The 21952-nt window shown below is 43.0% G+C and overlaps 1 protein-coding gene across 1 annotated transcript in view; it reads right to left on the bottom strand.

Annotated features, from left to right (window-relative positions):
• Positions 1-10107: 10107 nt before the first annotated feature.
• Positions 10108-21952, bottom strand: part of LOC119163130 (acid phosphatase type 7) — an 80547-nt gene continuing 68702 nt past the window's right edge. The window contains exons 9-12 of the mRNA XM_037415071.2: positions 18366-18494; positions 15336-15407; positions 13064-13201; positions 10108-10302 (exon numbers count right to left, since the gene is read on the bottom strand). Of these exons, the coding sequence (XP_037270968.2) occupies positions 10228-10302; positions 13064-13201; positions 15336-15407; positions 18366-18494 (414 nt within the window). The 3' untranslated portion in view covers positions 10108-10227. The remainder of the gene's footprint in view (positions 10303-13063; positions 13202-15335; positions 15408-18365; positions 18495-21952) is intronic.

The raw sequence follows: 21952 nt of genomic DNA, 5'->3' as shown, positions 1-21952 counted from the left end.
ACCCTTGCGATGAAACTGTGTCTTTTTACCTTCCTGCTGCCTTTTGTAATGGGCGCTGTTCTGCGTTTCTTGTGTTTCCGCAGGCAATCAAGTTTAGCGACTTGTTAAGAGCAGCACTGTGTACTTGTCACTTTGTGGACTGCGCCTTGGCTTTGCGAGCGAGCGTGTGCAGCGGCGTTAGTTGACGTAAGGCGACGTGGAATGTGGCCATACAGCTCGCCAAAACCAAAGCCGCCATAGTGGCCATACTCCAGTGGGACACGGGTGCACAAAAATTACTAGCTTGTTTTTATGACGGTATCCTCAAAGAAGATCTACATATCTTTTCAAAATGTACTTCTTATCTCTAAACACTTCGAAATTACCAGACGACTGGTGCAGCGTTACACTTGTCTTTATAGACAAATCAGGCTCCAAGCTAAAGATAAGCAAGCGTCGCTTGATGTCGCTAACGAGCTCGTGCTGCAAAATAGTGCAACAAGTAATTTTCAAGGTCGTAACGACTCACCTTGAAACAAACTAGCTTCTTTATAAAGAACAACATTGTTTAAGATCAGGCCTCTCGGCTACAGCCTAATTATCTGAATTATCCCGTCATAGGCAATGCAAATATTGAGAACAGCCAATTAGGTGCCGTCTCTTTAGGTTATTCTGCTGTGTTACACGTTCTTCCTCACAAGAATTTTTTTTCGCAAAACTATCTTCTTGTGGTATTGATGATAAAATAGTTGCCTGGATTAAGTGGTCTTCATCCAAATGAGGACAGACCGCAAGAATCGGCAACCATCATTGGCAACCGTATGGCGTTAAATCTGCAGTGTCTTAGGAATCGGTTCTTGCACCACATTTGTTTTATTGTTTATTAACAACCTGGAACTTCAATTTAAAAGCCCTGTTCTGATGCCGCTATGCGCCGACAACTGTGTCATGTACACACTCGTACACAAAACTGACGATAAAGTTAAACTGAAAAAATCATTCACTTTATTCCTCGTGCAACACTTAGGGCATTAAATTAAACACATTAAAAACTTATTTTATTCAATTTAAAAGTAGGACGAGCCCTGTTAACTTACAAACACAAATAGGAGCAAACGTGACGAAGGAATATACTTCCGTATTACACGTCCCCGAACCTCAACTGGGAACCACATGTTCTGACCATGTGCCCGGAAGCGCAAAAAAAAAAGGAAAGTCTGGGGAGAAAACCGCTCACTGCACCACCACGCCTAAAATTGAGTGCATACAAAACACTAATCAGACCATGCTTCCAGTACGCAGATTTCATCAGAAGTCGGCGTCACAAGCACCCCATTAGTGAAATAGATCGAATACAAATCGAATACAAAGATCGAATACAAAGATCGAATGATGCTTCAGACTTGCACGAGCCAATATCGTTCACACAACTTCGCCTTCTAGTGACTAGGCTGTAGTCTCACTCAGACCGTAGAGTGATTTGCCCTGATTCACTTGTCCTGTTTCAGAATTTAAATCCTGAAGCATTCTCTTTTCTGCTCCATTTAAGTTTTGCGTGTTGTCGGAAATTTATGCGTTAAGCCTTGTGCTCCTCCCTTCACCTATTTTGTTATTATTTCATGAAGCTATACAACTCCCTTCCTAGGAACCAAAGATTTTGCCCCGTTCAATTGAATTATCGAAGTCAGTGCCCTGCGTAGCTACAAACAGCTGCCGAACAACAAATTAATGAAGCAATTGACAGATTTCACGTGAAAAAGGAATCGATGATATGTGAAGCACCAATTAGAAGCGTCGATATGCCAATTTAAAGTAAGCAAAGCGTTGCGAGGCGGACGTAAATTATGCCGCACATGGCTTCGATGTCATGATTGTCATGTTTTACGCGCCATTTACCTTCGTTGTCTATTGGAGTAGCGTAATACTAAATTTGGTATATGTAGAGCTAGCGGCCCGGTCACGAGTGCGCTATATGCGTATCCTATAGAAATGTTTACATGACACGCATGTCATGATTATCATGTTATAACGTGTCAATTACCTTCGTCATTCGTTCACGTCACGTAATCCCAAATTTCGTATACGTAAAGCTAGCGAAACAGTCGCAAGTGGATCTTGAGCGTGGCACGTAGTCATGTTCCTACATGACACGCATGTCAAGATTATCATGTTTCCACCAGTCATATACTTGCGTCATTCATCCACCTGTCGTAATACTAAATTTGGTATGCGTGAAGATAGCAAAACGACCGCGAGCGCACCATGACAGTGGCGTGAAGTCATCACTTTCATAATTTGCATGTCATGATTTCTACGTTTGGGTCGGTCACTCAAGTTCATCACGCCGTCATGTCATACCATACCAGTATTGCAATGTGTCATGTGAACGAAACCACCGCAAGAGCAGAAAAACCATAAAATGTAAATCATGACATTCATGACAAACATGCCATGATATTCATGTTATGACTACTCATTTATGCCTGTATACTAGTCATGGTATGTCATACGAAGTTTGGTATCAATACCAATATCGAAACGGCCCAGGGCAGCTAAAAGTCATAGGCGGATAGATCGATAGATAGATAGATAGATAGATAGATAGATAGATAGATAGATAGATAGATAGATAGATAGATAGATAGATAGATAGATAGATAGATAGATACCCTCAAAGTCACCGCAGTTCGCTAAGGAATGCGTTGCATTTATTAGCGGCTACATACTGTGTATGCTTACACCCTGAGCCCTGTAATGGCCCCACACATCACCCCGCAGGTGTTCAGCCTTGTCATGGTCGACAGAATGTGTCACACACTTCCGTTAGGCCCCACCAATCTAGCAATGGTAAGTCAGCAGATCGGGCAGCATACACTTCAATCCTAGGCCTGGGACACTTGAAAGGCAAGCGGCGCATTTTGAATTTTTTATTGCCGGTGGGAAAATTGAAAGAAGAAGCGCACTGCGACATCTTGACTATGTATGTCGATTGAGCAACTGTCACAACTCGACTCTTGGAGAACTTTCTCGCACACAAACAAGAACGCACAGAACGAATGCGCAAGTATACGCAGGACAAGTGCGAACCACCTGCAATATTTTTAACTCTTTTTGTGAGCAGCACACCCCTTTCGCAAAGACAGCCACTTCAGAGAGGGAAAAGGCTGTCATGCTATCTGAAACTTCTGTTGAAAATCGTGCTCGCGTGGTGCATAGATGATAACGTCGAAGAGACCAAGTGCCCACAGCGCGCAACAATGCGCGGGGCGACGCCTTACAAGCACGCCCTGCACACCATTCGCACAATCTCACATGGGCCAACAGGAACACGTTTTTCAGCCTAGCTTCTAGCATGGCCAACGGTAAATAGCTTATAGAAATAGCTATACTTTAGCAAGCAAAATAACGTACCCTCGGTGGCCGAGTCGATTCACTCAGTGCGCTTCAATGCGAGGAATTTGCGATACGAGGAGGTTTGACTTCTGGCAACAAAAGTTTTTTTTGAAGTTTTTGTTTGCCACCAAGTGGTGTATATTCCGCAACATCATATTCGTGACTGAAGTACGTGAGCGCATCTGTTACAGACCCCGGCCTAAAACGCCGCCATGTTAAAAAAAACGGCATGAAAAACACCAAGAAGTTCTGCATGAATGGTAGCAGCTCGTTGTGCTTGTAGGGGAATTCAAGAGGTGCTGCTGATGACCTCTCTCACTTGGGCAGACGACGAGGTTGCCCGGTATCGCAGTGAGCTCATTTCGCTGCGCGGGCCATGCCACCCTCGCCACTTACGCTGGACTCACGGCACAGATGACCGCGCTCATCACTTGTTCACCGTCAACTGCCGAGGCGATGGTTTTTGAGAGTGGGACATTGCGAGAGAGAGAGAGAGATAACTTTATTTGCGCATATCGCGGAGCATTCCAAATGGTCGGCCCCTATTCCAGGGCTCCGCTGGCCCTAGCCATCATCTCTACCCATTGTACCAGCCAACGCTGATCAGCAATGGCCGAGCTTGACAGCAGTGCCTCCCATTGTTGCTCTGTGTTGTTCATGTTGTGGTGTTCTTGATTGTGATGTGTACACTCCCACGTGATGTGAAACAGAGATGGTGTAGCCCCACTCCCCGGACATATATCTCTGTATGCTGTGGGGTAGAATACAAGTAGCCTGTGTGAAGCCTTTCGCTTCCTGCCCTCCTTGATGGCGAGCGCTATCGCTGAGACTCCACTTTTGTGATACAGGCTTGGGCTATGGAGGCACAACTTGTGACGTTTCCTTTTTGGTCTGTGACCACGGCCACCATCTTCTTTGAGTTTGCCTGATATGGTGCAGCGTCTGTAAATCTCGCCGTATACAAATATTTTGTCTTTTTATCTATGTGAGCGGCTCTTGTTTTACGTCTTCCAGCATGTATAACTGGGTCCATGTTCTTCGGTAGGGGACTTATCTTGTATCAGGCTCTGACTGAGTACGACAATTTTTTAGCTCTTTCATGTGTCTGTAGTTGTTCTCAGAGGCCGATCCTCTGAAGACGTTTTCTGCTGGTTGGCGTCTGTAGCAAGTGGTTAATCTGGGTGGTTACTTGCGCTTCAGCCAACTCATCGAATGAATTGTGAAGTCGGAGCGCTAATAGCTTCGCAGTTGAAGTGTTTCGTGGTTGTCGCAGAGCCACTTATACGCCATCCTTATTATTCTGTCTGCTTTTGCTTTCTACTCTGCATTCATGTTGTGGTAGGGTAGCGAGTATGTTAGTCTTCTGATGACTAAGCTCTTTACCAAACTAAGTGCGTCTTGCTCTTTCAGCCCAGCACGATTGTTCGTTCGAACTATCATACAAATGTTATATTGAGCTGTTCGTTTAAGCATACTTAGTGTGTGGAGACATCGCTGATTGGACTGTAGCCCCATTCCTAAGATTAGAACGGTCATTTTCTCTGGAATAATATTGCCGTCTAGCTTGACCTCAAGGCGGAGGCTCGGGTCTGTCTTTCGTTTTCTACTTCTAGAGAACAGAATGACTACCGATTAGTCAACTAAACACTGAAGCCCCCTTTCTTTACTCTTCGATGGTTTTAGCTGCCACTCGAAGCCGCTCTTCTTTTTCTGCCAAGCTATCCTCGGTTGTCCATATAGTGATGTCATCTGCATAGAAGGAGTGTCGAATTACGGGAATATCTTCGAGTTTTTTGGCTTGACCAATTATGGCTATGTTGAAAAGCGTAGGCGAGATCACAGCGCCTTGTGGTGTGCCTTTGCTTGGTGGGTGGAAACTTTGCATTCGTCTTCTCCTAATTTGATGACAGCAGTTCTTTTAGTAAGGAAGTTTTGTACATATTGATACGTCCTTCGACCGCAGTTTGTCGCTGCGCATCTAGTATGGACGTATGGCTTACGTTGTCGAAAGCACCTTTTATGTCGATGACCATGACAATGTTTGCTCCTGCTTTTGAAACATTTGTTAGTACTTCCTCCTTTAAAAGCAGAAGGATGTCCTGTGCCAAGAGGGTTAAGTGGAAACCAAACATGATGTTTGGCAACAAGTTATTTTGTTGAAGATGCCGTTGAAGTCTGATATTTATTAATCTCTCAAACACTTTGTCTAAGCATGAGGTAAGAGAGATTGGCCTGAGGTTTTGTATTGCCAATCACTTTCATGGTTTGGGTATCATAATTATTACAGCATGCTTGCATTGCTGAGGTATAGTACAAATTACCCAGTGTTTGTTAATGAAGTTTAGAAGCGCTGTTATGGCTTCGTCATTCATGTTGCGAATCTTGGCATTGGTGATTTGATCCGCCCCAGGCGCTGTGATGCGTTTCATGCTGACGATTGCCGCTCTGACCTCGTCATGCGTGAAAGGTGCATTCAGGTCTGAGTTTGGGAGCCTGGTAAGGGGCTGTGATGGCTCGGGCGCCGAAACACTTGATATAGATGTCTTGAAGGAGGTCGTCTAGTGTGCCTGGATATGTGTGCAATAATCTTTCTAGAGATTTTTGTCCTTCGTGTTTAGTTTTTAGAGGGTCAATCATGGCTCTGAGGATATTCCATGTCTTTGCTGTTCCTAGGGTTTCATTTATCGAATCGTGAAATTGTTCCCACTTGGCTGTCGCGAGTTGTTTAGCATACTGTTCGGCTTGCTGCGTTATTTCTTTAGTTATCGCTTTGAGTTTCTTATTTCGCTTTTGCCTTTTCCATCTTTTAGTGTGGTTTCATCTTGCTTCCCACAAGTGGAGAAGGTGAGCGTCTACTTCAGGGGTGTCGTCTGTTCTAGCGCCGGTTTATTGTGCATTTGCTTTTCATTTCGAATTACTTTGCACCGCTCGTCCAAGCCGTCTATGGCAGTCACGTGCACATTTAGTGATTTTCTAAGTGCATGCCAGTCTGTTATTTTTGCTATGCCGATGTGTTTGCAGGTTCGGCCTGTGTGGGTTGTGGTGCTTAGTATGTAATGACCACTGCCCAGGTTTTCAAGGGTGTTGTGCCAGTCCACACTGTGGCAGTTTTGTACTATCGTCACGTCCGCACCTGTGTCCATGGATAGGCTGTTGCCTGTTCTCATTGGGATTTCAGGGTCAGTTTACAGCGTCATTCCCAGTTTCACTATTTGTCTTGCGATATTCTTGTCTTTGGTGTCTTGCATTTTACATCCCCAGCGTGCATGCCAGGCAATGATGTCCCCAACTATAAATAGTGGATTACCTTTAGCCAGTTTTGCTGTCTTTTGAAAAAGCTTGTCAAACGTTGCTCTCTTTTGTCTTAGAAGACTATAGATACTGAGTACTAAGGCGCTCTTTCCATGGCTTCCTTTGTAGGTGATTTCTGTTATGAGATGCGGGATATCCGCCTCTCCTACGGGCTGATGACATATTGCAGTAATTAGGTTATCGACTAATGTAGCAACTTTCCATTCTGCGTTCTCGGTACTATAAGTCTCGTAGCCCCATAATTTTGGTTGTGTTCCGGCTTCCTGGACTGCTATGACAGCAGGTGGCTTTTGTTGCGACGCCACCCGCTGCAACAGTTACCCTCTTTTCCGTCGGAAACCACGGCATTTCCATTGCCATATTTCGCATTTTCTGACCACTGGGTTTAATATTTAACGATTGTGCGTCTCTTGGTTCATAGCAGACAATCCGAACCTGTTGTAAAATTTCTCAGCTTTTTCTCTGATGTTAGCGACTGTGACATGCTTTCGCAAGGCTTTCGTTTTTTATGTGTTCTGCCTGGGTTTTCTTGTCTAGAATCTCGAGGTTTCTATTTACCTTTATCATTACTTGCTCTATAACTGTCGGTATAACTTCTTTTAATGTTTCTTTCAGCATCGACAACGTAAGTATTGAGTCGCCTCCTGCATTCGGCTGTGTCTGCATTTTCTGGCCACTCTGGGCTGGTATAGAGTTTCGTTACGGGTGCTGCGTTTGTTGCTTTTTTAGTTCCCTACTTTCACGTTTTAGGTCACCTACTCTCACCCACATTATTTCTAATTCACATTCTGGTATCACGTGATGTGAATGAATGAAGAAGGCTTTTTTAGTTCCCTACTTTCACGTTTTAAGTCACCTACTCTCACCCACATTATTTCTAATTCACATTCTGGTATCACGTGATGTGAATGAATGAAGAAGGTAAATGACATGTTCAAACAAAATAATCACGATATGTGTTTCATGTGAAGCACGACTACACGCTACATTCATGGCGTGCTCGCGGCCTTTCCACTAGTTCCACATATATAAAATTTGGTATCAGGGGACTTGAATAGATGACGAAGGTACACAACACGTCCAAATATGATAATCATGACATGTACACCATGTACGACATAATTTACCTCCGCCTCCTAACCTCATGCTGATTTTAAAGTGACATATCAACTTGATATGGCAGATCCTTGGGCTAGTTCATGATTGGGAATCAACATATTTGCACAGCGCAACACTACGAGTAGTTACGACCTAACTACACAAGAAGAGACAAGTACACGAAGAGCGCTGACTTCAACTCAAATTTTATTAGCGAAAACGCTGGATGTATATACTCGAGATAGATCATCACCGCGCAATCGCGCAACCTATTGCGTCACAGCAAGACAATCATCATCTCATTATATGGTTACAACGCCACAGCTCAGCACAAACTTACGATCTATTGTGTCAAAGCCAGAAACTCAATTTCTTTTTTAGTCGGAGCAAGCGAAGGCATGCTGATACATCGATCACCCAGCATTTGCATTTCATTGGCCTCCATAATCTCTCGTGTTTGCTGGTGACGGTGTTTGGCTACAACAGTGCACTTTTCGCATTCCAGTCTGCAACCACAATCCCTACAATGGATGCCCAAATGACCTTGCACAGCTGAGTATACATTGTATTGATGCTTCTTTAAACACTCATTCAAGCACCGGCCCGTTTCCTCAACATATATCTTGCCACATGACAACGGTAGCAAATAAACCATAGTTATTCGCACGCAGTTCTCTGGTGCTTCTCGTCCCTGTTGAATTGCGCTAAGCAACTCTTAAGCGTGGCTTGTAGCTCAAAGCACGTGGCTGCGATTCCCTATCTACATAAGATTTCTCACAAATTGAAAAAGATAGGTGATAAGGTAGATGTGAAGGTTGTTTTCTCTGCCCCAGAAAAGTTTTCAGCTCACTGCAAACGGGTGAATGCGCTGTCCATACCAAGGAGCTGCTGCACAATAAAACATAGAAGGTTATTCGTAGCATGTGTGATAGCCATGCTTTAGTTGCTCCCGTCACCATGCGGCAAGGAAGGACGGAAAATAGGAGGAAAAGAACGGCAGGGAGGTTAGCCAGCCTATAGGCAGCCGATTTGCTACCCTACGCATGAAAGGGGGATGGGGGAGATAAAAGATAGAGAGGACAGATGGAACAGAGATAAACACAGCACATTCACAGCACACGTGCGCATACTCAATCATAGTCCAGTATTGTTTTTTGCGGTGTGTGACATTGCTGTTACAGCCGCTTGTTGAAGTCCGTGTCGTGTAGGAACTTGAAAAGAGCTTTCGTCGCTTTCTGTTGCAATGTCTTCTCTCGGGAACTTTACAGAATAGTGTCCGCAGACATTTGGCTGTTGTCGATGCGCGCAAGAACGGACGCCAGTGACTGTCTCTGGATATCGTACAACGGACAGTCGCACAAGATGTGGTGTAGCGTCTCTTCGCAATGACAGGCATCGCAGAGAGCGTTATCGATCATTCCTTCGACAAAGGAATAAGATTTTGTAAATGCCACTACTAGCCATAAGCGATGAAGAAAGGTGGCTTCACTTCGGTCGAGCCCAGTGGGCATGCGGAGAGCCATCAAAGAGGACAAGTGGTGTTGATGATTCGTCGCGTTGCTTGGTGGGCACCATAGTGAAAACGTGATTTCACGCGCAAGTCGTCGACGATTACTGGCAGCATCAATCCGCGAAAGTGGTATGGCTTCTTCTTGTGTTCCTTCAAGAGCTGCGCGCGCAGCAGTATCGGCATGTTCGTTCCCTATGACGCCGCAGTGACTTGGCAGCCACTGAAACGTCACATGATGCCCTTTCTCGTGTGAAGTGTGGAGAAGGCATCGAATTTCCAAAACAAGCTGTTCGTACGATGCGGCAAGATATATGTTGGGCAAACGGGCCGGTGCCTGAATGAGCGTTCAAAGGAGCATCATTAAAATGTTTACTCAGCTGTGCAAGGTCGTTTGGGCATCCATTGTAGGGATTGTGGTTGCAGACCAGAATGCGAAAAGTGCACTGTCGTAGCCAAACACCGTCAGCAACTAACACGAGAGATTATGGAGGCCAATGAAATGCAAATACTGGGTGATCGATGTATCAGCATGCCTTCTCTTGCTCTGACTAAAAAAGAAATCGAGTTTCTGGCTTTGACACAATAGATCGTGAATTTGTGCACAACCATGTTGTGTACTAAGCGCTTTTAGGTGAGATAAACACAATCTACTGAGTACCCAAAATATGGTTTTCGCCTTCTAGTAATGTTAGACGCAAATTTCTACGGGACTGTGTGAGATTTTTGTTGTTGATGCACTTTGGAACACGTAGTTTATCATGTATATAAATGCGAGATTATTGAACTTTCGTACACAACAATCAGGATAGCATACGTTATTTATGAAAAATTGCTGTTTTATTCATTTGAGCTTTCCCTCGTTAAAATATTCCATGTCGTCTTTCTTGCACGCTTTCTGTGCTAGCAGTGACCACAGAAGACAAGTCCGGGCTTCACTACTTGGCCTTGCGGCTGGGGTAGGATCCATGGGTTTCCTTGATCAATGTGATTTCGTCCAAAAGCTGGAGTCCCTGGGGTAATGTGAAATATATATGAATTAAGGTCCATCTGCACGTCGTAATTACGGCAGTATAACAAGAGAGTGTGGCTACAAAGTAACACTGCGTTGGCAGCAGCAGAAAAGCACGTGTAAAGGGCAACTTCTGATGTTTCAGGGCAGGACTAAGATCGGCGTTAAATAGCTTAACCAGCCACCGCTGCCTACAAGCAGCTTCAGGCATCTAAAAAATGAAACACTGGATACGCAACGTAATATAGGAGTAACTTTAACAAGAAAAGGGTAACAAATTTAGTACTACAAGGTGCCCATTTTACGAAATGGAGTACGTTTTGATCAAGCACCACAAAATGAATGCAAAATGAGGCACGTAATAGGATGAGATAGAACTAAATTACATCCATGCAGCAGTAAAGTGACATGAGGGCCTATACACGATATATAGATAACATACATCAGCACTCAACTTTTAACTCTTTTTCTAGCGAAGACGCGCTGGGCTGGTCCACTACAAAACAAGCATTTGGGAGGCAGTAGAACTTGATTCATTCTCGTGTTTTTTCTGTCGCTTCCTGGGATAGCACATAAAAATTTTAATATTGTTCTTGAAGCTTCAATTATGGTCGTGAAAAAATTCAATTCTTGCAAATGGAATAAAGAAACTGCGCTTTTTTGTGCGCTATTTGTTCGGGCCTAACAAAACATGTTCATTCTTTCAAAAATTCAATTCTCCTATGAAGTTTCATGAAATTGAGAATTTCTATTGTCTTGTGTAAATAAAAGAAAACACGCAGTGGAAAGAACCGGATTGGAGCTTAAGATAAGAAAATTCATGAAGAGGCGCTGTGTCCTTGCTCCAACCTATCAAAAAGTGTCGTTGTGTTCTTCAAGGCTATACTATTTCATGATCGCTAGTGCGTATACGTTTGTCCCCTTTCCTCTGCACCAAACACAGAGAGGAGATAAGGCAACTGTGCACGCAGGGAGTGCGGCTGGAGGAGAGGTCACGATGACGAATCGTCAAAGTGAAAGGGAACAGGTCTTCGGCGAATAAAAGGAAAAGACGGAAGTAAGAGGAACATAGACGTATCGTTAAGCCACTGTTAACAAGGGTAGTTTAGAGATAAGGCTAAGTCAGCAAGGGTACGTTAGAAATTCTTAGGAAGTATCAACTCACACTGGTTTTCACTGTGTATGTACCATAACGAATGAATGGACGAGCATCTTTGTAAGCGTCCGTACCTGCTGGCTGGTGCGCATTCAACTTGCGAAATATGTATTGCTCCATACTTTTTAGGTATTGTTGACCGCAAGTTTGACTGAAGTATATAAGTTAGAGATTATCAAAGTTGTCACAAGCGACATTAACATTATCAGCTACTGCATTTGGTACTTATTTCTTTTTTTTGCCGTGTCCACGCGATGCAGGCTTGATCATTCATTGAGAGGCTACCCTGTTTCCCTAATGTACCATTTGGGACAATAGGAACTTTCGATCATGTTTGCAACACTGAGGTGGTGTCGATAAATCCAGATTTTGTACAGTTGATAGAATCATTTATGGATGAAATCTAGTGGGGGCGAAAGAGAGGTGACCAAGAGTTAGGACAGACTTGGTGACGAGGAAGACGGCAGAGAGTTAAGAAATAATTAAGAAAGAAATACGGCAAAAAAGGAATATAGAAAAGTAAAAAAATATATAAAGAAAGCAGACCACCCAGTTCGGCACTTCTTGCGGGCTCGGCACTGCTATTGCGAAGGTCGCTTAATTGCTTTCCTTAATAATACATTGTTCACTGATGAAATGTCCCGCCTGTGATGTAAAGTCACACTTTTTTATTCTATAAACTACCATTCATACTATTTCGGACGTCTTCTCCGGCGTGTGTAGGAGAGGGCGACTTTGAGTGAGTCGTCATGACAGGCCGCAGAGGTACGTGCGCTGTTAAGATGCGTAACGCAACGCCGTGGCCGAAATTTTAAGGAAAGATCGTGCCATAATTACCGACATTTAGCCAGTGTCAACCAAACGCAGCAGGTGGAGGGTGGGGGGCGATAACATTTGTTAATCTTACTATTGCGCTACCTCACTGCTGCCACGTTCCACTTTGTCAATGACGTCATGTTTGACCTTTCTGCTCAGCTGACGTCTTCCTGCTGCATGTGACGGCTACCGAAAATTCCATTGGTGTGCCCTTTCGTGCAAAAAAAAAATGTCCAGCAGTTTGCTAGTTTATTCTTTGCTGGTTTTGCACACTTAAGCTGGTTTTCATATCGAATGAAAAGTTCTGTGACATATAGTGGTAAATTTTTTGAGAAGGTGGTTGCGCAACTATTTCGTCAATGTGCTTCTTTTGTTTTGTCATCGAATTCAAATAAGTACAGTACTTCCGTTCCTATTTCGGTCCGCTGATTTCATGTTCGCGTCATAGTAATTGGGAACACACTACTTGACTTTATCGTGCATTTCAGAGGTTCATTGCATGCAGATGCACGACGTATATGTTTTAAAGCGCCATTAGGGTCTACAGTTTCAAGAATGAAACTTGCGTTAACTGCAGTAGCGTACACAGGCGGAATGGTTGTTTTATGAATACGAGTGAAGATCAATGCTAAAAAAGACGACGGAAAACGTACCCTTTCTTGTACAGTCTTTCTGGCGTCGTTTTCCACTCCTAATCACGCAAACTTTTGTGCACACATTTAATCTGCACTTAGCTGTCTTACAAAAGGCCTGTAAGGTAAATAGTTTCAGCAGTGGCAGCAGGTCTTACATTTTCCACGGAAAATTGCTGCAGGCCCAGATGGGTGCCGTTGTGTAGCGTCATCACTGTGTATCCATAGTCTGAGAAACGTGCAGCACTCCAGTCTGGCGGGTTTTTCACGAAGGGGTCCAGCTTTTCCTGGCAGCCCTGTGTCGTCACATGGCAAAGAAATACGACAATCAGAGAGGAAGTAGCTAAAGAGGATAGAATGCAGTTTTAGGAGACGACGTGACCAGCCAGCATGGCACTTTTATTTATGCACTTTTATTTATTTTTAATATGATGGCTGCATCATTCATGGTGGGTGAACTGTAACTGGCCCGTCTGTACCATGTTCAAACGATCATCTGAGAAAAATAGTGAGGGAGACTTGGTAGGTTCAGGACAGTTGGAAGAATGGGAGAGTGGGCATATCTCTCCAGCAACTCAAAAACATGAATCCCCCTGCATACACTGCAAAGACGCCAACAATTCATGCAATGACTAACAGACCGATTACTTTGGTGTTGTGGTGGGCGTCTTCAGTGAATTGAGCTGTCGGTAACTCAAAGTGGCTTTTTTACGTGTCAAAAGAAAGTTTACCATCTCACAAATTGCAATTCTCTCAGATGCCAACCACTTTATGGTTGCTAATTCAAACACCGACATCAGTGGCGTACTTTCTTATAAAAAAAAGCCTTGACTCTACAACTCAACTCAAGCCGCTGATCGTTCTTTACTTCAGGAAACGTAGTTTGGTAGCAATGGGACAGTTGAGATATCAGGGAGGAAAGGGATACAGTTCTATACGTATTCATCCCACTACCCACCGCTTTACACAGTGAGAAAAGAAGCAAAAAAGGTACGGAAAAAGTCCTTACATATGCATTGGGGCACATTACGAGTAAACGAGAATTCACACAACATGGCAGTTTTAGAGAAACAGCGCAACACATTCGATATTGCTGCCAAAGTCTGTCCAAAAGCAAATAGCATTTGTTGAAATATTGCTGTCCTTCAAGCCAAAAAGACATTACTGCCGTTTTTTTTGATGAGCATGACAAAGGCAAGTAAGATTTTGACAGACATGCATGAAAATTATGAAATCAGCCATGCCTCATGAATGTACTTAAATGGCATAATTAAATGTTTCCTTGTCAGTTTTAGTGTAAAAATGTAGGCCCGTGTGCTCAGATTTGGGTGCACGTTAAAGAACCCCAGGTGGTCGAAATTTCCGGAGCCCTCCACTACGGCGTCTCTCATAATCATATAGTGGTTTTGGGACGTTAAACCCTACAAATCAATCAATCAGTTTTAGTGTAAAAAAAACTTCATTTCATCGCTAGCATCAGTGTTAAGTTCCTGCGGAACACAGAAGATATTTCTCAGCTCTACCTAATTCCAAAGAAAAATATTGGAACTTTACTGATTGCTGACATTGAATGAAGCTTCTAGTGTCCTTGACAAGGCGTGCAGCAAAGTGTGTGCAACTGCATTCAATAATTTATGTTCAACTAGCCGCTTACATTGGTCGCTGAAGAGACTTATAGACTCTAAGTCCACATACGTCCCACTCCTCCGAAGTGATGTTTCACTACACCCATAGAGATTATTGTCTTCGGCGTCTTTATTGACTAGACAAGAGCAAGAATGATGGCTTAGAAGTCTTCTTTAGGGCTCAAACTCATAAAGGTGGGGTACAGTTTTGCGGAATTATTTTCGAGATATGGACATGACAGATTACCTATCACTTTTTACCTTCAGGATAAACTTACTTTTCTTGCAGTGAGGCATCATTTACTTGCCAGGAACTCGTATAGCGCATTTCAGTTTATACAGCATAACGTGGAAAAGGACGTGAAGGCATTTTCTGTGTGCGTAAAAGACAATATTATTACGTGTTGCCTTTGTGGGGCCACTGGTACTTCTTTTAGGAACACAGTACGTGAGCTACTATTCCGCTTATACAGGCGTTACCAAAGCGTTGGCGAAACAGATTTATTTCTTCCACAGAATTGATGAAGAGCAAGACTGTCACTTTGCGCAGCGTCTTCTTGCAATGGTGCAATTCAGTGGACGTATTTAGAGCGTCAAATTGGCTGGTAGTTTTTGGACATGGGCGGACATGGCAGCCGGCAACCTTATTTATGTGTCAGTGTATTAGAATAAAAAAGTAAACTAGGCAGGTATGGAAAGAGTGAAATAATAATAGTACAAACAATACTATAATGATCCAGAAACACAACAGCGCATGATTGTATTACGTACAGACTACTTCTATTTAATGTAGCAAGTTACTTACAGCTGATCCTGTGATAATATGCACTGGTGCACCGGGATTCTTGTAAGGTTCTTCGATGCTGCCGTTGTAGACCTGTCACAAGAATTGCGGAAGGAAATACTAAGTAAATGTCCAGTTTAGTGTATGTGTTCAAGCAAAAACATTTTTTGAGAATGAGGTAGGACATATTTGTGCGACTTTACAACAGACGCTTGGGCCACTTGGTGAACCTAACTTGGGAAAATGAGCCGTAATAATATGTAGGTAGAAGCTAAACCAGACAGACAATTCCTACTAACAAGTGCAAGCATTCAGCCAAACGCATTGGTGTAGTTACACAATATGCGGGTTAGCATAAGACCTTCGATGACTACCTATAAAAATTAGTGCCAGGCGTTAAGCAGCCTCGTCGCAACACGTAATAACGCGAGGCAAATGTATGCGCAATAGTATCTGACTGTGATGCGCCACACAAGTTCGCAGTCAACTACGCGAAACCAGAAAAGGTGGTAGACAAACAAAATAAAACACAAAGTACCCCCCTCCCCCCCCCAAAAAAAAACCAGCAGAAGAACTCCGCTTATATGTGGCTGCTCATGAGACGCACTTTCTTGTTTACGAAGGCGATTGAAGCAATGCTCACGCGAAGTTGAAGGTCAGACTTTTCAAAGAAAGCTGCTTCCTAAAGCGGTCGTTTAATTTGGTATCTGCACAGGACATTCATAGTCACTGATCGCGTCCTATATCCAGGGTCTTTTAATAAAGAGTCTTATGCTAATATGCATATGTTTCTTTTCGAAGATAGAAAAACTCTTTAGACACTGGTAAGATCATGGGGATTTGTCAATTTTTCAAGAGAAAAGGCCAACGATATAGTTACTTTTGTTATGCGCTTGAACATGTAGTATAAAAATGCGAGCACGATGGGCTTGCTTTATCAGTGTGCGATGCACATGCACGATTATAACGTGAATAGGAATAGTGCTGCGGGGGCAATTGAGTTTTAGCTCCGATTTCGTAGAGCGCATTTCAAACCTCCATTTCTGGCGTACTTTGTAACAGCGTCAACTGCTTGCTGCAGTCGGTCCCACCGGTCGGAATCGCCTGGTGGTACCCTTGCACCCGTTAACTTGCAGCTGCTTACAACTTGTATATTTCGCGGGGCACACGTAATAATGTAGACCGTGTAGAACAAGTAACTCAGCAAGTACGAGCGTGGGCTCACATACGAAACACCTGCACTACACTCTGTACTGAGAGTATTGAAAACTCACAAATGCCTCATGAGCTTGTCCTCGGATGCGTGAACGTTGCCAATTAAGGACACTCTTTGTGGTACTTATACAAACTTTCACAGGTGGTATACTAAACCGATTTTGGTCGCGAAAAAAATACATTAAAACGCTGACACAGAATAGACCACAATAATGGGACAGGCTATACACCTTTTCACAGAAAGAAAAAAAAACACCGCCATGATGGGCTGTGCGCGGGAGTACAAAGGCTAAGCGCGCAGCGTTTTCAGTGCATTTTTGAGGGGACGCGCCGATTTGCACAGCCCAAGGAGGGCCATGGCGGTGCCCAGGGAAGCGTTTATGAAAAGGTGAATAGACATACATACACAGGCTATAGACAACTGACTTTACTTCCAAAACCACAAACATTTATTTCGGTAGCAAAAAAAAAACTAAAGTACTCACACAGACGAGACAACATAGCTATTAGGACAGGCTATGAATATCACCTGATTTTACTGCAAGAAAATATACATAGAAAGTGCGCGAGGAAGAGAGTTCCCAGGAGTGTGTTGTTGCGTGTGCACGCTGTCCAGTGCGTTTGGGCTTACATATTCCCTTGAATGAAATCAGTTGATGCGCAGCGCCCTTGCTCCTTGTGGGTCCTCACCTGTCTCTTCGTTATAACTTTTTTGCTCTACCGAAATTTATTCCAGCAATCACAAACAAATATTTATTTATTTGATTTTATACCCAGAAGGCCCTGTTGAGCATCATATAGGATGAAGTGGTTAAGTCAATACATGCATTAAAAAAACCATAAATAGAAAGCGGAACACGGAAAAAAAAGAAGAAAAGAAAACAGCGAGTGAGTCATATCGCAGAATTCAGTCAAGTACAATCACCAACGTCATTCGAATACGCATTCATGAATACGATTATTCGGTACTGATAAAAAAAATTCATAAAAATTACATTGATGATCATTGAATATATATTGCGAACTAAAACCACAAAATAAACAAGGACAATCAGACAAGAGCGATCAGACAATAGCCCTGCAGCATAGAGTGCAATAATTAACGGAAGAACCGTTAACGTAGCCAGAACTACCAGTGAATGGGATCGGGAGGGGCAAACAGCAAATGCAAGCAATCCCACCTTGCATTGCTAAGTAATCTGAAAAGCGAACTTTTGTCTCCTTCCAATACAGCCGAAAATATATTCTTTAAAAGCGGGGTAATCCGTGACCCACTACAAGTAGTCTTTTCTTTTTACAAATACAACTTCCGATCGAAACCCGTAACAGTGCATCGTAAAGAAGACCTTCATACTTCGAGAATGGAACTGACAGAAACTCAGTTCATATGGAAAATCTGACGTTCATCATTGTACAAATAAATGCATTTTCGCAAACATGTTATGAAATTGCGATATAGAATAGTACTAATTTTCGATTTGAACACTAAGTAAGCTAAGTTTGCTCAGAGAATGAAGAACTTGCTCAGAAGTGGAAACTATGAACGGATATTGAGCGCTTAAGTTGTTGAAGTATTTCTGGGGAAGTTTGCAAAAGCACAGCTGCTTTTAATAACCAGTAGAGTACGTCTCGAGTTATAAACTTAATTACTATTGATTACCGAAATTACATAACCAAAGAAACAAGATGCGTCAACTACACTATGCTGGAGAAAATGTGCTGTAGTGCGCTTCAAGGAACGACTTTTGGTTTTTTTTTAATCATGCTGCTTAATATTTGAAATAACTTGCATGCACCCATGTTTAGGTGGCAATATTTAGGCGTTGTAACACCTACCTGGCGATCGTAGACTGGCCACAGACGCTCGTACGAGTGCTCATGTGCCCAGAACTCGAGGTCGACTCCATATTTGTGGAAGAGGTCTTCGAGTCCGTACAGGTGTACCAAAGGAATTCCTTTGCGAATCTGCACATAGATCAGTCTCACATTCCTTAAAAAACTGAAAAAATTATACTCTTGCACGTTTACCTAAGGACGCTGAACTTGGCACATGGGCTTGTGTTCGACTATATACAACTAAGTTGAAGGCTGGAAAAGAACCTTTAATTTGATACGAAATCATAAGGCGAGAAGCACTTTCGACAAAGATGAAAATTTGAAGTGTAATATTAGAACTCATTTTCCTTTGTTCAACCCGATGTTAATGAAAACTATCAGGCAGTTATGCCAAAAATTGTATTGAAAATGACGTACGAAGTATTTGCAGATGCGAAAGAGGAATATAAACCAAGAGGTAACTCGAGACAGGCAGAGAGTGAACCTGCGACCTTTAAATAACTTGTGAGATTTTTTATCACGGAACTATGACGGTGGTCATCCTTTCGTCCACTTTGTAGGGTGTATATGTGCATTTAAACGTTCGAGCGTCAGTCAGTGCTGTCACTTTGTATCACGGCGATAGTCAAACAGTTTTTGTACCTGTTGGTGTCACGTAGCACATGATCTTAATACGAGCTGGCAGCTGACTATGGCTTTGCATACTACCTGATGGAATTATATCTGCCGAAATGATACACTTGCTATCAGTGATGGAAAAAGTGTAAATTTTAGGCCTTGGTTTTCTACGTTATGCACGTAATTTATGACAGCTAAGAGACAATGATACCCAAAAATGCAGAGAAATTGTTATTAAAAGTAATTGTAATGTAAATTGGAAGAAACTTAAGTCTATTTGTCGAATCACGAGACCGTTATTAAAAACCTCAGCACAAGCTTGCTAGTACCACTCTGGAGTTCTAAAGTTAGTTTGTCGTTACTTGGTTGCCATTCTGTTGATCTTACTACGCGTAGTACTGTCTGTTCAAAGCATTAGGCGAGCAGCCCAGATTAAATTTTTTCGGTATGATGTCAGCTAAAACATCTGCAAGTTCTTTCTGTTTTCTTACAGAACTGTTGTCCTGCGATCTCGCAATTTCATTTCTATCTTTATGCGTTCTGTTGCACTCTGCGTAGTCCACAACTTTTTATCTAGTTTTTTTTTGTTGATCTGCATATTCAGTCCCATACGTCAATACAGGCTGTATGCACTGGTTGTATAGTTTTCGCTTTAATGATGGAACTGATTTTCTGACAATATATGGAGTACCTGCTGAATGCGATTGAGCGCATTTATTTTTGGTGGAGTTTTTTTTTTTGTGGCTGGGTTCTCACGAAAGTATAGTTGTCCTGGGTATACATATTCTTGTTTGCACTCCGATATATGGTTTTTCATCCTAAATTCCTTCAGTTTTGCAAGACCATTATTCATTACCTTTGTTCTCACCAGCTTTCTTTTTTGATGCCTACTTTAATACTTTTTCCGTATATATTGCTCAGTCATCTTCTGCAATTCACTGCTGTGATTACTGAATAGCAAAATATTGTGTGAAAAGCATAGATTGTTACGTCATTTTTCTTCGACTTTGATTCCCGATTGCATTCGGTTCAGCTATATAAACACTTTTTCCAAGCACGCAAGTACTAGAATTGAGGATATGGCATCTCTTTGTGTCACTCCCGCGTTCATCGCAATCTTACCGCTTTTATTGTGAAGAATTAAGGTACCAATGACGTCTTTGTAGATGTCAGCTAAAGTACTGACACAGGATTTGTGTACTAGCCCTACCGTGGTGGTCTAGTGGCTGAAGTACTCGGCTGCTGACCCGCAGGTCACGGGATCGAATCTTGGCAGCGGCAACTGCATTTTCGATGGATGCAAGAATGATGTAGGAACTTGTGCTCAAATTTGAGTGCACGTTAAAGAACCACAGGTGGTCAAAATTTCCGGAACCCTCCACTACGGCATCTTTCATATACATATGGTGGATTTCGGACTTAGAAGTGTGGCAGCTTGGGCTAGTTGGTATGACATGACGATAGTTATAGCGCAAGAACAGAACGACAATAAAGAGACAAGAAGGGCACGAAGTACACCAGGATTTGGGACATTAAGCCCCACATATCTTCATCAGGAGTATACTTATCAATTTATTGTTTTTAGAATGGCATATTTGTCTACTTAGTTTAATGCCTTTTTGTAGCCGGCTAAGTAAATGACATTGTTGTATTCAGCTGATTTTCGTTCACCTCAATTATCACGTTAATGTTATCTGCTGTAGAGGAACCTTTCCGCATCCAGCTTGCTCTTTGGGTTGTTGAAATTGTTTTTTTATCCTGTCTGAGATTACTTTTGTCAGTATTTTGTATGTCACCGAAATAAAGCCTTTAGGCCTATAGTTTTTTACGTCTTTACTATCTATTTTCTCATGTACCAGCATGATAATGACATTTTTCCAGCTCACTTCATTTATTGCCGTCCTGAGGCACTGATTATAAACTGTAGCTTGTTTTTTCTCTATGTTGTCCTACGTGCTTAGTTATATGCACTGTTCTACCATCATCGCCAGCTGCCTTGCCACGGGGCATATCCTGTATCTGTTCGGTAGTTACGTAGGGAACTTCCACATATTTTTTGTGGCTACTTTCACTCGCAATTCGATAAAATATTTTAGCCGCGAGATTTAGCAAAGTCGCCGCCTGGCGGCAACTCGCAGAAGTGCTGAAGTGCGGACAGGGCTGGGCTAGGTGGTGGTGGTGGTGGTGGTGGTGTTGCAGCAGGCGGGGTTAGCCTGGCCTGCATGGCTGGCAATTGTTCCGCGTGAGCATCTCCTGAATTTGGAAAATGTCGCCACGTGTCAGACAGCCCAGTGTCTCGCAGGAATACCAACGAAATTTGTTGCACGTTCCTCCTAGTTGCCGCGGGTCCTTCAAGAAAGATGACGTCATCAACTGTCTGGTGCCTATGACAGCCTTTTCGCAAGGTGCGGATCATCGCTGCTCTTTGCACATCAAACTGTGGGCAAAGCCAAATGAAATGTTTAATATCCCCGATGTCACCACAGAAGGTACGGGGAAGCGTACCTCCCAGTCTTGAATGACCAGGCCTGGGTGTATGTGGAGCCGGTTCTTATGCGGTACAATAGCGTCGTTTCTTCACGAGAAAGTCCATGAATTACACATGCTTGGTGTGGAAACTTGTAGATCGCCTTGAAATGATCGCGTATCACATCTTTGTTGTTCTGGTAAGTCTTGGGAGTCCTTACTTTTGGAAACGATGTACGTGCTTCGCATGCAAGGGCATCAGCCTTTTCATTGCCCTCAATGCCAACGTGGGATGGGATCCACTGGAACTTTATATTAAAACTTTTGCCATTTAGGTGTTTGATTAGTACCAGAGATTGCCTGGTGAACTTTTCTTGAGGTAGGCCACGATGCAGTCTTTGTAACGCCGATTTGCAGTCCGTCAGCACTACAACATCTCGTGCAGAAAAAGATCGCAATTTTCGCAAAGCCGCCGTGATTGCAGCGCTTTCTACCGTTGTGGA

This window comes from Rhipicephalus microplus, chromosome 9 (genome assembly GCF_043290135.1).
Source record: "Rhipicephalus microplus isolate Deutch F79 chromosome 9, USDA_Rmic, whole genome shotgun sequence".
Classification (NCBI taxonomy): Eukaryota; Metazoa; Arthropoda; class Arachnida; order Ixodida; family Ixodidae; genus Rhipicephalus; species Rhipicephalus microplus.
The sequence above is the reverse complement of the archived record's forward strand: the minus strand, read 5'-3'. Positions and strand labels throughout refer to the sequence as shown.